The sequence below is a fragment of the Cucumis melo genome, chromosome 7 (genome assembly GCF_025177605.1).
Source record: "Cucumis melo cultivar AY chromosome 7, USDA_Cmelo_AY_1.0, whole genome shotgun sequence".
Taxonomy (NCBI): domain Eukaryota; kingdom Viridiplantae; phylum Streptophyta; class Magnoliopsida; order Cucurbitales; family Cucurbitaceae; genus Cucumis; species Cucumis melo.
The window spans coordinates 18,880,401-18,896,448 of NC_066863.1; the positions used below are offsets into that span (position 1 = coordinate 18,880,401).

The 16,048-nt window shown below is 32.5% G+C and overlaps 1 protein-coding gene across 1 annotated transcript; it reads right to left on the bottom strand.

The window, feature by feature from the left end:
- Positions 1–4,878: 4,878 nt before the first annotated feature.
- On the bottom strand, positions 4,879–11,467 carry LOC103501143 (uncharacterized). The gene is made up of 2 exons (XM_008464639.3): positions 10,517–11,467; positions 4,879–5,323 (listed from the first exon to the last, which is right to left on the bottom strand). The coding sequence occupies exons 1-2, from the start codon at positions 11,346–11,348 to the stop codon at positions 4,971–4,973; spliced, it is 1,185 nt and encodes a 394-aa protein (XP_008462861.1). The 5' UTR covers positions 11,349–11,467; the 3' UTR covers positions 4,879–4,970.
- Between the last annotated feature and the right edge of the window lie 4,581 nt (positions 11,468–16,048).

The following is a 16,048-nucleotide window of genomic DNA, read 5'->3' on the forward strand; positions in this document are numbered from 1 at the left end:
TTCCTTTCCTTGGGTAAGTCAGCGGATAACCTTTTAAAACAACTGCTACTGAAATCATCAACTAAAACTTTCGTGTTTCGTTAGGTAGATCTGTCGAGCGTGGTTTTCGATCGAGGGCATAACCGAGTTTCAGGTAAGGGTTTTCCTACTACTGGACCCTGAGTCCAGGCTGAGAACGTAGCAATCCACAGGGGATTGCGCGTTAGTGACTGTACTGAATAACTGCATGCGTGTTGACTGTTAAGTACTGATATTATATTTTGTCTGATGAAAATATAATGTGACTACTATTTGTGGATTGAAATTATATGTTGATGGACTTTAAAGTTACGGTTTAGTATGTAGTAAACCACTGGTCTGGATGTGGTTCATGGAATTTGGACGGGGAAGGACAGTGAGTCCGGTTTTGGTTGGTTAGTCGATTGGACCTAGGGTTTCCCTATTGGGCGTGCGAATCGGTAATGCATAAAGCAACTGAGGGTGTAGATGTTTAAACCTATACTATCTGACTGACAAAGCCTATGGTGGGACTGTGATATGAATGCCGTTGGGTTGTGGCTGATGTAGACAGTTTAGTTTGGACTGAGGGGTAACGGTTAGCTTCATCTATGGGGTAGTGTGCCTTACGGATATGTGCGTCCTTCGGGAGCACTAGACTGATATGTGCATCCTTCGGGAGCACTAGACTGATATGTGTATCCTTCGGGAGCACTAGACTGATATGTGCATCCTTCGGGAGCACTAGACTGATATGTGCATCCTTCGGGAGCACTAGACTGATATGTGTATCCTTCGGGAGCACTAGACTGATATGTGTATCCTTCGGGAGCACTAGACTGATATGTGCATCCTTCGGGAGCACTAGACTGATATGTGCATCCTTCGGGAGCACTAGACTGATATGTGCGTTCTACGGAACCACTAGACTGTTATGTAGGGTACCCCCGAATAGGAAGTTAACTGTTGTTCCCTAACGGGCCCAGTAGTGGGTCCCTTACTGGGTATGTTTATACTCACCCTTTCCCTTCTTTAACTTTTCAGGTAGGGGTGTAGCGAGGGGCAGACCGACGAGAGGCAGGAAGGATGCGTGAAGGCCATATGGACGCGTCTGATTTTCTTTCGCTTCCGCTATGTATTTTGTCAGAATATTTTGATTGTGATTTTTGGACTGGTGACTTGACATTTTATTTTGTGACTTTTTGAATTATTTAAAATAGGGCCCGAAACTGTCTTTTGTAAGGTTTATACTGTTTTAATGAATCGTATCTGGTCCGTTTTAAATTTTATGTTGAATGGTCGAGTTTTGGTATTTGGTAGTGACCTCAGCTTAGTCCGGAAAAGTTGGGTCGTTACAGGCTTAAGGTGTTGGTTTTTGACTTGGCCTCCCTTTCCTCTGGTTGCATTGGTATGATTTGTGCCCTTCCTTTTTGCACACGTAGCAGACCAGCTTTTTCTTCTTAATTTGTCCCCTAATAGTCTTGAACTATCTCTTCTCTGAGTTTTTCCCTTTATGCCCTTTTTCCTGCTTCATTCTGTCTCTGTTTACAAAGGATGATTCGACTAAGTTAGCATTAACTGAATTTAAATTTTGGGAGGCGAACTTATTTTTCAGTTTGTTGGCTTCTTCCGTGCGCATATGACTGATGAGTTCCTAGAGCTTTAGATCCTTCTTCTTGTGCTTGAGATGATTACGGTAGTCATTCCAGGATGGAGGAAATTTTTCCAACAGGATATTTGCTTGAAGTATTTCGCACATCTTCACGCCTTCAGACAGGACGTTTGCCACCAAGTTCTCGTACTCATGTATTTGTTCCACGACTGGTTTGTCGTCAGTCATCTGGAATTGTAGCCATTTTCCAACCACATATTTTTTCCGTCCAGCATCATCTCCTTCATACCGTGATTCCAGGGTGCTCCAAATGTCCTTGGCAGATTTTTGGACTACGAAGAGGTCAAACATCGGGTCTGACATATGGTTTAACAGGTGTCCTCGAACGGTCTTGTTATCCTTTGCATATTTTTCAGGATCGATCACTTGGTCCTTCTTTACTTGATCAGTGACAGCGACAGTAGTAGGAGGCCCCGTAGATGATTATGGATCAGAGGATGTTGACGTGGTAGTTGGGGGGTCAGATGACGGGAGATCTGTAGTGAGGACATAATCAACTTCTAGTTGCTCAAAGAAGATTAACAACTTTTGGGACCAACGACGATAGTTCGTTCCGTCGAGTGGCTCAAGTTTAGACAGGTCCGATAGGATTTTGTTGGAGGTCTTGATCGACATAATTGCTTTCAGATTGTTGGAAGGTAAGGTCGATCAAATTTATTGCTGTGCCGTGACGAACCACTGCCCTGAAGGCAATTCCAGCCGACCGTGGTGCTAATCGTTATGTCGTTTGCTCCTCAAAGTTAACACAGCTTCCCCGGTACGAACGTGCACTCGTAAGTACAAGGAATAGAAACAAAGGGCTTATATATGCTCAGAACACAGGGCGAATGAGAGGAAGAGAGGAAGAGAGGATTGAAGTGAATTGTGTGATTTGATGAATGGGTTCTCTCCAATTTATAGAGGGGTGAGGGAGGAAGTGCATGGAGGAGAGTGTTTATCGGGAAGAAGAGGACGCGAGCAAACTTCGCAAAAGTTTGGCAGAGAGAACGTAGGACACGTTTCACGAACGTTTGAACTGCGTGAATGTGCGCCATAAAAAATAAAATTATATTCCTATCTTTCGCGCAAGTGCGGTTGCCCAAGCCCAACCGAAAGGATGGCAGGGGCAGCGTGCATGTGGGACAGCATTATACTATCACCACTAACTTGATTTGTAGTCCCCTTCAATGGTAGGAGTTTATATTTCCCCATCCCACTTCAAGATTTATCCATGTGGGACAAAGTTTGATAGTTTTGTTATTTGGGCCAAGCCCAATAAGTCATTTCCAATAGTTCAAACTTACAATAATTGTAAAAATTAAACCTACAAATGATAAAAACAGAATTTCTCAAACTTATATAATTAATATAATATATATATATATATATATATATATATATATATATATATATATATATATATATATATATATACGATACTGTATGTTCAGTGGTCCAATTTTAAATTTTGGATAAGCTTGAGGACTCCATTTTTAATTTTAGAAATGTAAGGTATAATTGCAACTACCACCATACTTTAGGGATGATTTTTTCAATTTTTTTCCTAATTTTGTAAGAGATATGAGATTTAAATTACTGACTTCTTGATCGCTAACAGGTTCATATGTCAACGACCTAGGATTATTTTGACAATATTAGATGATTTGAATATTTATTTGATATATCTAAAATTTATATGAACGTGTGCCCCTTGCATAAACTTCTAATTCTACCCCTGATAAAAACAATTTTAAATGGAACCTGAAGAGAGAATTTGTACATTAAATACGAGAGAGTGAGACAAAGAGTAGATGACATCTTGTAAAATGGACCTGGGCCATAACAAGTGGCACATGTCACTGATTGGATGGAGGAGGCATGGAACTCTTCTAATAGGACTACAAATTGTCTCATATAATTAGTAGCGAATACATAACTACCATTCAGTTAACTTAAAGTTAGTGAGGGATTATTTAGAAGTATTTTACAAACACGAATGATTAAAGTATCTCTTATGAAACCTTATGGACTAAGTAGATATGAAGCTCAAATTTCAGGGACCAAAACTGCATTTTGCCCTTTTTTCTTACTTGGAAAGAACTGCTTTTACTTCAATCCTTTCTTGTGAAACCTCTTAAATCACCAATTCAACCCTAAAGTAAGGGTGATCATTGGTCGGATTCGGTCGGTTTTGTACAAAAATTGAGGCCGAAAATCGACTTAGTTAGTTTATAGTAAGAGAAACCAACAACGATGTTCAACGGGTTGGTTTCAGTTGATTTTTTGAAACCTTTTAGTTAAATTGATCATCGGCCTTATTTTTAATAAAACCAACCATCGGGTGACGGTTCAGTCAATTTCGATCTTTCGAATCGACTTTTTGAGTGCCAATGTTCATCCTTACCCAAAAACCTAAGTTTATGGGTAAAGACAAATTTAATATAATATCTAACAAAACCCAATTTATGAGATATGGTCCAGAAGTTAAGTTTTATTTCATTCGATAATACATTTGTTGTTGTTGTTCTCGTTGTTGTTCTCGTTGTCGTTGTCGTTGTCGTTGTCGTTCTCGTTGTCATTGCCGTTGTCGTTGTCGTTGTTGTTGTTGTTTTTGCCTGAGATTTACTCCACAATAGCCTGAGATTTGCTCCAATATTGTGGTGTAGGCAGTCTAACCCAGAAATCTTGACCAACCAAACAATTAGAGTAAACAAAGTAAAAATATTAAATAAATCCCCGAACACAAGTCTAGGATGGGTAGCCTTCTCAATCTCCGTCTCCAGACCACTTGCTTCCACGTTCAATCAATATATTTATACCTTTTATTTAGCCATTTCAAGATTGTTTACAAAAACACTTTCCTTGCATCACTTGAATTTCAAATGCGTTTAATCTTTGATTCAACATTTTAAAACCTGATTTTCTTTTATTATTAAAACTCTTCCCAAATTCTCTCAAAACATGTTTATAAGAGAGTGGTACTCATCATCTTAAGTCGTGTAACATGGTTAAGATTATTTGACACATGAAATCACAGTTTTCAAGTTCATAAATTCGTAGAAATAACTTCAATTGTAGTTTTGAAGGAAAAAAGGAACAAAATGAATTTTTTTCAGAAAGAAAAAATAAAAACTATATATAATTTCAGTGAGAGAGGTGATGAGTGATTCACCTATCGATAGATGATATACATCTTAACAAACTATGCTATGCTCGGTTGATCAATCTCCTAACAAGTAAAATACAATATGAAATTGCATTTGAAACTTCTATCAAATACTAACAAAAGGTTATATATATTTTTTTTGGAAATATAAGATCATTACTGATCCCGGTCGATCAAGAGCTTACGAGAGGCACTGTACCACCGAGCGTATGACGCGTGGAGGTTTGGCCAATCGGACAAGGACGAGTAAGTGAAATTGTGGAGCCACAAAGCTAATACTTGCTCTTGCTCATCTTGTTGCAATGTTCCTATCATCTCCTCCAACCCCAACTCCAACTCTCGCCGTTCTCCAATGCTGAGGATGGGCGCATCAGTCCCGTTGCTGCCTCTGCATAGCAATGGAAGCCATGAAATCAGCATCTTCAACTTCGTCTGCATTTGCTGCTGCTTCTCACTCTCTTCTCCATCTTCATCCTTTCCCATTTCTCGGCATTGCTTGAACAAAAATACTACACATACGAAATCATATGGGCAATTGTTAGATATTAAAAAAAAAGTAATCCTTCAAAATTCTCTTCCTTTCCTTTTTTACCCTTATTCTAAAAGATATTTTGATGCATCCAGAGCTACATCCATCCCTATGTAATACACCTAATTGTTCAATTAAAATTTGTCATATGACAAATAATTTTTTAATTTTTTAAAATTGAATAGTTATTTTTATAATATGTTTGCACAAGGATCATGCTACACATAAGCATGGCTCTTTTCTTAATCTTGTCATTCCAAGTAAAAATAAGAAATAATAACAAAAAGACAAATTAGTTTTAGGCTATGAATTTCCATAGAGTCTTTTCCCTCTAAAACCTTTGGAGTTGTTTTAGATGTCGAATAGTGAGCAATAATTATTACACTTTGTGAGTTATCATAGATGAGTATTTTCAAGATTATTACACTTTGTGAGTTATCATAGATGAGTATTTTCAAGAATAAAGCTAGTGGGCTATAATAATTAAAAATATGAACTATTACATTAAAAAGAGATCCAAACATTGAGTGTGCACCAAAGCCAAGTTTGGGAGTCAAACGCCCTCTTTATTCTTATTCCAAAAATTGCATGTAAAAATTATTTTTAAGCTTAACGTTTAGAAGTGTGTGATTCAGTTTAAGAGAGAGATCATATTGTGTAATAACAAGCAAGCTTATGCTTATATGTTAAGCCATATATAAAAATGTAGTCTAATATCATATTCAAACAAAAGAACAAGATGACTTAAAACAAGAATTTAACAAGAAACACAAAGGCAACCAAATTATAAAGAAATAATAATAATAATTTTAAACAAATCCAGTTTTCTTCCTTTAGCAAAAGTCAACTTCATAACTTAAAAAACATTATACAGAGATATCAAATGATTTATCTCTGGACTTCTACATTAGGAGGCTCAACCAAGAATTGATTCCATTTCTGTCTTTTACTCATAAAATATAAATTGTAAATGAAATAAAACGGTCTCAACAATAACTTTTAGGGTATGTTTGGGGTGGGGTTTCAGGGGAAAAAAGATTAGGAAATTGGGCCAAACACGGTTTGGCCCAAGGATTATGATAAAAGGGATTAGAGTTATCCTAATCTCTAAATAACCTTATCTTATCCTATTTTTATTTTTTTACAACCCTATATTACTCTACCCAAATAATCCAATCAAAAATTTATTATTGTTTTTTAAATTACTACAATCATAACTCTTCCCCAAACACATATTATCATAACACTATTATCATAATCCCTTCTCCAAACACATACTATCATAATACTACCTTTCATATTTTTTCTCCTAAAGACATTACCATAACACTACCAATAATATCTTTCTCCCAAACACATATTATCATAACACTAGGATTATTATAATCATTTTCCTCCATAACTCTTTCCTTCCCCCAAACACATCCTTAAGTTATACTATTTATTGAAAAGGTTTAGTAAAAGGATTGAGACAGAACAAAAATCTCACTGTCATCAAGTGGTTGAAGCTTTTATGAAAAATATAAAATAAATAAATAAATAAAAATGAAAACATAATAAACAGACGCTAACATGAGGATGAAATTTGTGGGAGTAAAACCAAAGAGATGCCAACAAAGAGAAAAACTTATAGTACTAAATTACTTCACATGAGATGCACACACTTTCACTTTCATGTTAGAAAAAGAACAAAGCTGTACTGATTTTGCGCAACCCATAACCTATTGATTGTAAAGATGGGATACAAACACTATATTATAACTATATATTATAAAAAATAAAACATTATTTATTATATATTATAATTTGAAACTTCAAAATTGATATCAAAATACAAAAACTGACAATGTTAGGGGCACGTGCTTCCGCTAACCTCTTAATAAATCCGTCCCTAGTTCTACCGATTCAACATAGGTATTGGCACATTTCAAGGTAAACACACATTCTGCTATTGAACCTATTTAATATAGAAACTTCTTTTCCACGAAATATAATGGTATAATATCTTAAACTACTTAATAACTAAAAAAAATCTTTTACTTTTTTCCTAAATTAAGCAAATACTACAGAAATTGTGTAATAACTTTGAAGTGACAAATTCCATTACCATATTCTATATTAAAGAAAAAGTTTTTCCTTACACTGAGTTTTTTTTTTCTTTTGATGGTGTGGTGAAAGTTACAATTTTATTCTAAATCTACCACAAATTTCGTAATCTTTACTCGGTAAATTGTTTGAAAGACAATTTTTTGAGGTAAATACACAAAATTTAAACCTTAGGTTTCACCCATCAACCCTTCTGAGGAAAAAAAAACATATTTAAAAGTTACACCATTAGCTCAAGTTCGAATAATGTAGACCAAATCAAAACTATCCTTCTTAAGTGTGTAAACAAGTTGGATTTGGTTGAGACATTTCCAACTGAACTGATTGGGTTAGCAACCCAAATAACCGTATTCCTAACCCAATCCTTCAAATATGAGTTGGGTTGAGTTGTTGGACTGTATTGTTTTTTATTTTTTCCATTCTTGATGGTTGTAAAGTTTAAAATTGTTGTAACTGTCATATAAATAAATACAGAAATCCAAAAATTCAAACATCCATAAATTCAAAATTTCAAACAACTTTCCAAACATTATCTATAAATATATTATTATTAATTCGGGTTGGGTTGAACCAAAATTTTTAATCCCAACTCGAAAAAACCAAAATTTTCTATCCAACCCAACCCACATTTTTAAACTAACCAAACCCAACCCATAAAAAGGAAAGTGGGAAATATTTTCCAACGGGAAACCCAATCCCTCTGGGATCCCCATTGGGAATCTCCACCTCGTTTCCCACACGAAAATTCGTGGGGATGGAAAATGGGATAGGGAAACAAGAACGGAGAGAGCCCCCGTCCCCACAATGCCCCGTACATCTCTAGTTTTAACTTAAAATTTTAGTTTTTATTTTGGGTGCTAAAAAGTAAATTAAGTATAAAACTTGGATTAATAAAAGTATTTTTGAACATTTTTAAAATTAAGTGTATTTATGAAAATTTTCAATAGTTCAAGAGTATTTTTCAAATGCATTCTATTCAAAACTAACAGTAAGGGTATTTTTGAAACCTTTACAAAAGTTTAAAGTCATTTTTTAAACTTTTAAAAGTTTGATGGTATTATGTATATATATATATATAATGCAACAAAATTTATGAGTGTTGTAAAAAAAATTTTAAAAGAAATATAAACTATTTACATTTACAGGAAAAAAACAAGTTAAGATCAAAAACTAAGAGACCATTTGGAAGAAGGGTTGGGTTATGGGGGTTAAGGTTATGATAAACCTAGTATTATAATAAACCTAGGTTTCTGATTTAATATATTTAGGGAAAGGGTTATGAAAGAAGTGTTACGATGAGATGTATTTAGAAGGAGAGTTATCTGTATAGTATTATAATAGTATTACGATAAGATGTGTTTGTGAGAAGAGTTAAGTAAATAGTATTATGAAATATATATATATATATATATATATATATATATATATATATATATATATATATATTATAATTCATATTATGAATCTGATACACAGATTTTGTATATTTAATTTATCCATCCTCCTAATTTTCATAAAAAAATTTCCCTTAATTTCTTTTACTACGAGATTCATTTTCAATCTTTTTTAAGTAATTACGTGCAAATAATTTTTTTTAATTCATATTCTAAATCTAATATACAAATTTTGTATATTTAATTTACCGAATCATCTTAGTTTTTGTAAAACAATTTGCCTTAATTTATTTAATTACGACGTTCATTTTCAACATTTTTTAAGTATACGTTACCTTTTAATATCGGTTTTATGAATGTGACACGTAACCCATAAACATGTAAACAAGTGTAAATAACAATTGAAAATACAAAGTACTAGAAATAATGAGGCTGAGATTGATATCAAAATAATTTAAATACCTTCGATCAACTCTATGTTCGAATATATATCAATATATTTGTGAAATTAAAATTTTGATATCAATCTTATATTGTATTTATGAGATTGATATCAAAATTGTAATTTCACTCATATATTTGATATGAATTCGAACATAAAGTTGATTAAAGATAATTAAATTAAAAATTTAATCGTATAATCACAATAAATTACCTAATTCAAGAATAAAGAAAGAAATGAAAAATTAATAATGTAATTGTACCAAGTTGTATTTTTAAAATATAAAAATTAAAATTAACAAAAAGAAAAAAATGGATTAAGGAAGAGTTGAAGAAGGGTTGAGGGATAAAACTAGGGTTACGATAACCTTTCTCCCAAATCACAGTTATGATAAACCTTTCCCCCAAACGACAGTCGCAGTACATAATCCAACCCTCCCCTTTATAATCCTTCCCCAAACATATTTACCATTTCTTATGGAAAAAAAAGGAAAAAAACTAAATTTAAGAGCATTAAAAAAGAAAATTACAAAAGCATTCTAGAATGAGTTGTGATAATGGAGTATTTTAGGTGTTAAAATTGAAAATTAAAAAATATATAAGAAATCATTTGTTGTTTTCTAGGATGTATTTGCTGTTTTCTAAGGATGTAAACAGGTTGTGTTGGGTTAGGAGACATTTTCAAACCAATCTATATTTTCGGGTTAGTTGGATTAAGTTTCTAATTCAATCCTTAAAATATAGAATATAGGTTGGGTTAGGTTGTGGGATGGTAATACTATTTCTTTTTTCATTTCTAAATTTTAATGTTTGTAAATAAAAACCTTCCACCAAATAATAATAAAATATAATATATATGTATATATATTATATTAATTCGAATTGGATTAAACAGAATTTCCAATCCAAGACCCAGAATTTCCAATCCAAGATCCAGCCTAATCTAAAAGAGTCAATATTTTCAACTCAGTCCAACACATATTAAACTAACGGAACCTAACACACATTTTAGACTAACTAAACTCATTTCAGGATGTTGGATTAGTAGCTTATTTTTACATTCCTACCGTATTCTACCTTCAAAATCCAGTTTTAATGTCGGACGAATTTGAAGACCAAGTTTCTTGAATTAAAAAGTTTAAGGTCAAGCAAACTAAAATTATATTCCAATATTGGTTTTTGAAATTTAAAAAAAAAAATCAAAGAAATAGAAATAGAAAATAGAATAATACCTGCAACTTTAACTAATGAGGCCTGCAGCCGCGGCTCCGCCGAGAGAGAGAGTCTTCCCAACTGAGCCGCCGAAGCCCACCGCCCACATACCTCATTCCAATAACCGCAACTCGCCATTTTTTGAGCCAGCCACAGCATCTCCGCCGCCAATTTCTCCACCGAGCTTCCGCTCTGATTACCCACCTCCTTCTCCCTCCCGAACCGGCTACAAGCCGATTCTCCCAACAACCGAACCGCCCTCACAACCCGACCCAACCCAAACTCCACCGGTCCACCCAAAGACCCCCCACCACCACCATCCCCTCCGTCATTATCCTCCTGACAAAACCCTCGCTCTATCATTCCGGCCTCGATCAGACCAATAGTTCGATCAAAGGCCGCTGAGAGAACCACACGATTGACCTCACGGAGCTCCTCAATCCCTTCCCAGTGATTCTCATCAATCAACTTCTCCGCCAACGACCGTACCACTTCGTACTTCCGAGAACTTACCGGAACATGGCTAATAATCGACAGCAATTGCGTTAGGGCTCGAGAAACCCCTAAATCGCCGCTTCCGCTACCGATTCCGCCTGTACCGTAACTCCCACCTTTTGGGGGTTTTAAAGGGTAGCGATCATCGGAAACCGAATGGATCGAAGGGAACAGAGAAGGAAGCAAACGGAGGAAAAAAAGGAAAGAGGAGATTATAAGGGCATGAATAATCTGGAGAATTTTGTATTTCTTTGCCAAATTGATGAGAGATTTATCGGCAAAGACGAAGAGAGAGGTGGCTAGGTTACGTAGAAGAAGCGGAGCAAGGGTGGTCGGAGAAGCTTCGGCTATGCCCATGGCGTTGATTGTAGGTAAATTTCCGGCGAAGGGTTGTTCTGTCTTTTAAAACAGAACAAGGAGAGAAGAGCAGAAAAGGAAATGGCTCTCTGTTTTCTTTGCTCTTTATTATTTTCTATATAACCTTTTAAACCTATATCTCTTCTCTCCCGTTTAATTGGAAATCCAAAATTGGTAACTTTTAGAATTAAATTAATTCATTTTAAAAATAATAATTATTATCTGAAAAACTTTGCACCTGTAGCAAAACATCCAACCATATAACAAAACTCATTTAACCATCTTTTAACTATTTCAGGTTTGTCTTTTTATCTTTCTTTTCTTATTAGCGATTCGTCTTCCTCCTACTATTTTTTTCATGTCTTTCTCCTACGATTTCGTCTTTCTTCTTTCTTATTTTTTTCTACAATTTCTTTCTATCATCTTTCTTATTTTTCAATTCTTTATTTACGTCGTTTAATATTTCCATCGTTTTTCTTTTTTTTCTATTCTTTTTTTTTTCGCTTTTCTATCGTCTTTCTACTTTTCTCTTCTTTTTTTTCGTTGCGATTTCTTTCCATCGTCTTACTTCTTTTTCTTTTTTTTTTCTACATCGTGTACAAAAAATAGCAAAATTTAAAAGATTGTGTATAAAGAATATTGAAAAAAAAATTATTTAGATTGGAATAGCCAAATGTAAACTATATTGTAAAAAAAAAGTAACCAATCGAATAAAAAAAGTAAAATATTGTGTATAAAGAATCTTGAAAAAAAAATCATTTAGATTGAAATAGCTAAATGTAAACGATTGTTTAAGAAAAAGTAAATGATTGTGTAAAAAAAATAAAAGATCGTGTATAAAGAACCTTAAAAAAAATCATTTGGATTGCAATAACTAAATGTAAATGATCGTGTAAAAAAAGTATACGATCATTTAAATTAAGTAAACGATCGTATAAAGAAATTTAAATGATCGTATACCAAAAGAATTTTAAAAAATCGTGTACCAAATTTTGAAAAAAAAATGTTTAGATTTGGGTCCTCAAATCTAAACGATCATGTAACCAAATTTAAACGTAATCAAATTAAACGATCGTGTAACAAAATTAAACGATGGAATTGAAGAGATAAATTGTAGTCATATTTAAACGATAGCATATAAATTATAACCATATCTAAATGATCGCATATAAATTGTAGTCATATCTAAACGATCGCGTATCAAACAATAACCAAATTTAAACGATCGCAAATATATTACGTGCGCGTTCTTAACGACGTGGTTGATTGGACATTTTTTATATTTTATACAGTGGACCTCTAGGCATTTTCAGTTTTTGGAATTGTTGTATAGAGTGTAAATATTTTGCAATTTCTTTTATAATTTTTAAAAGAGCCCTTATTATTATTAGGTCTATATATTTTTATAATTTTTAAATTTAGATCTCAATCCAAACACCAGCTTAATAAATCAAAATGTTTAAAACATTTCTTAGTTATCTTATGGTGATTTGTTCTTTTTTTACAAAAAAAAAAAATGTTCATAGTTGTTTGTTGTTCTTTTCTCAACCAAAAGAAAACACCTAAAATTTGTTGGTCTTCATATTTTCGTTTAAGTTCATTTTCATAAATATAACAAAACACTAAAATATTTACGATTTTTGTAAGAAAATCATGGACGATAAAATATTTTCATAAATTCCAGATTTGCTTTTGATGTTGCTGACGATTCGTCACTTTTTTTTTTCATTGCAATTTATTCATCTTCTCTTCCAAATTTCTTCAGCTCATCTTCCATATTTCTTCATTCTATTTTTATTCATCTTCTTTTTCTTTATTTCTTCATTTTCTTTTTCTTCCTTCCAGCTCCTCTCCCATAATATCAAGATCATTTAAATATCGCTTTAATATGATCTAAATAATCGCTTACCTAGTTAATTAACACGATCGTTTAACATGATCAACACAATCGTTTATATTTGAAATCATTTTCCCATCGTTTAAAACAAACTACACTATTAAGTAAATATGATCTAAACAATTGCCTACCTAATCAACACAATTGTTTAGATTTGAAGCCCTTTTCACATCATTTAAAAAGAACTAGATGATCATGTAGATATGATCTAAACATCACTTACCTAGTCAACAAGATCGTTTAGCATGGTCAACACAATCTTCCAGAATATCAAGATCGTTTAAATATCACTTTGATATGATGTAAACAATCTCTTACCTAGTCAACACAATCGTTTAGCATGGTTAACAAAATCGTTTAGATTTGAAGTCATTTTTCCATCGTTTAAAAAAGACTACACTATCGTGTGAATATGATCTAAAAAATCGCTTACTTAATCAACACAATTGTTTAGATTTGAAGCCATTTTTTCATCATTAAAAAGAACTACATGATCATGTGGATATGATCCAACATACTTACCTAGCCAACATGACATTTAACATGATCAATACCATCGTTTAGATTTAAAGCCCTTTTTCCATCGTTTAAAAAGAATTACACAATTGTGTGGATATGATATAAACGATCGTGTACCATAGTCAATCTTATCGTCGTTTAATGTAGTCAACATAATTGTTTATATTTGAAACATTTTTTCGATCACCAAAAAGAACTGCATAATTGGGTTGATAGTACTTACACGATCGTATATCATTTTCTACACGCTCGTGTGTGGCTGATTAATCGGGTGTTGATTGAGACATTTTTTGTGTTTTCCATTGTGGGCCTATGAGTTTTTTTCATTTTCAAAATTGTTCTATATAGTGTAAATATTTTGACAGTTTATTATGTTTTTGAATTTTTTATTTATTTATTCTCTAACTTTTTAAAAAAAAATGTAAACTTTTAAATACAAAATTTTAAAAAATTATATGAGATAAGCTTTTTTTTAATTGAAATTTAAACATATATATGTTATACATTATTAAAGTAAAAAATAAAATTTTAAATAATACTTTTGTTTATGTTTTAAAAATTAAAGAAAATGAGGGGTACCTTCAGATTGAGAATCATAATAGTATTTCAACTTATACGAATTGCTTTAGTCTGACATGTCTCTTGGTGTGACTAAGGGTCTTTAAGAGTTCATGAAATTAGTTTTGTTTGTTCTTATTCCTATTTGTTATTTTGGTTTGCTTCTTATCTCGTATATTGGTTGTCTTCCTCTGTTGAAAAGAGTTGTTCTATATTTATGATGAGTTGGTTAGCTATGGCTTCGTCTGATACTAGACGGTTACAACTTAATCATTATGTTCTTCAAAAATTTCAAGTTAGTTGGACTATTGTGTGTTTTTTTTTTTTTCTTCTATAAAAGTTGTTCAAGACTTTTGATAAGTTATTGTGCATATATTTTTGGAAAGAGAAGTTGAATAATGTTGGTAGGGACAAAAGTTGCTCGGTTAAAATGTTTGCTTCCCATGTTGTTGAAGGAGGTATTGTCGTCATTGTCAAATTCTTACTTGGAATGTTTATATGTTGTCATGAAATTGTTGTGGCTAATTCTAATTCAACTAGCTAGGGCCCTTGTGTGAGTCACTTGAGTGAAGGTTTAATGTTTGCAAGGTCAGACTATATGGGCACTTCGTGCCTCTAAGTCTTCATCTTGGTATTAGAGGGTTATCCTTCATGTTTATAGGACAAAACTCACAATACTTTGATACAAATTTTGTAGGAGACAATAAAGAGATCATTCTTTGTTGTTAATAATTCAAGACGTATGTAAAAAATTTACATTTTCAATGCTCTTGACATTACTTACATTATTTCATTATTTCATCCATTACTCAAGGAGACATCTAAAAAGAAAATTAGGTTAATTTATGTAAATGCAACAAAACTCCTAAATATTTAGAGTATAAAATCCAATAATTTAAATCTTCTATTTTATCTTTATCATCTTCGATAAGGAATCTAAATTGTTTAAAAGATTAGTAAAAAATGTTAACGAATAATTATTTATCGTTGCATTTCTAAACGATTGTGTACCAAAATTTAAACGATCGTGTATATTGTATTATACAATCGTTAGATTTGAGGTTTTTCACAATCATTTACATTGGACTATATGACCGCTTACCATAACCAATACAATCATTTACCATGGTCCACACGATCGCTTAAAATATATTGTTTCACTGCACAATCATCTATCATTGCATTATGATTAGATTATATTACGATTGTTTATGTCTGAAGCTTTCTTATCATTGTTTAGAGTTTATTATCTGATCATTTAAATTTTAAGTCTTTTTTCCATCATTTAAAATGAATACATGAGTATGTACTATGATTTAAACCATCGTTTAGACAGTACATGATCATGTAGAAGAAGATTACTCGGTGCGTGTGACCAATTAATATGTGTTGATTATGATACTTCTGGATTTTCACTTTTTTTTTCTTAAAATTGTTTTATACTGTGTAAATATTTTACCGTTTTGTTATATTTTTTAAAACCCTGTAAAAAAAAATTAAGTACAAAAGGGTAAAAAGTCAAATCAAACCAAATTAGTTAATTAATTATATAATTGGAAACTAAATTTGTGGCAATAAATAAAGTCTACTAGTTCACAAATTGTTAATCATTCATAACTTACCATAATCAATTTTTATGTTATCTAAAGTCTATGTTTTTTGAGTGGTTTTAAAATTTTAAAATAGATAGAATGTTACAATTTATCATATTTAAATTTATTATAAA

Coding starts and splice junctions, on each gene's coding strand:
- LOC103501143 (XM_008464639.3), bottom strand. CDS start 11,348: ATGGGCATAGCCGAAGCTTCTCCGACCACCCTTGCTCCGCTTCTTCTA. Junction 5,324..10,516: donor CTCATTAGTTAAAGTTGCAG/GTATTATTCTAT, acceptor TCGTATGTGTAG/TATTTTTGTTCAAGCAATGC.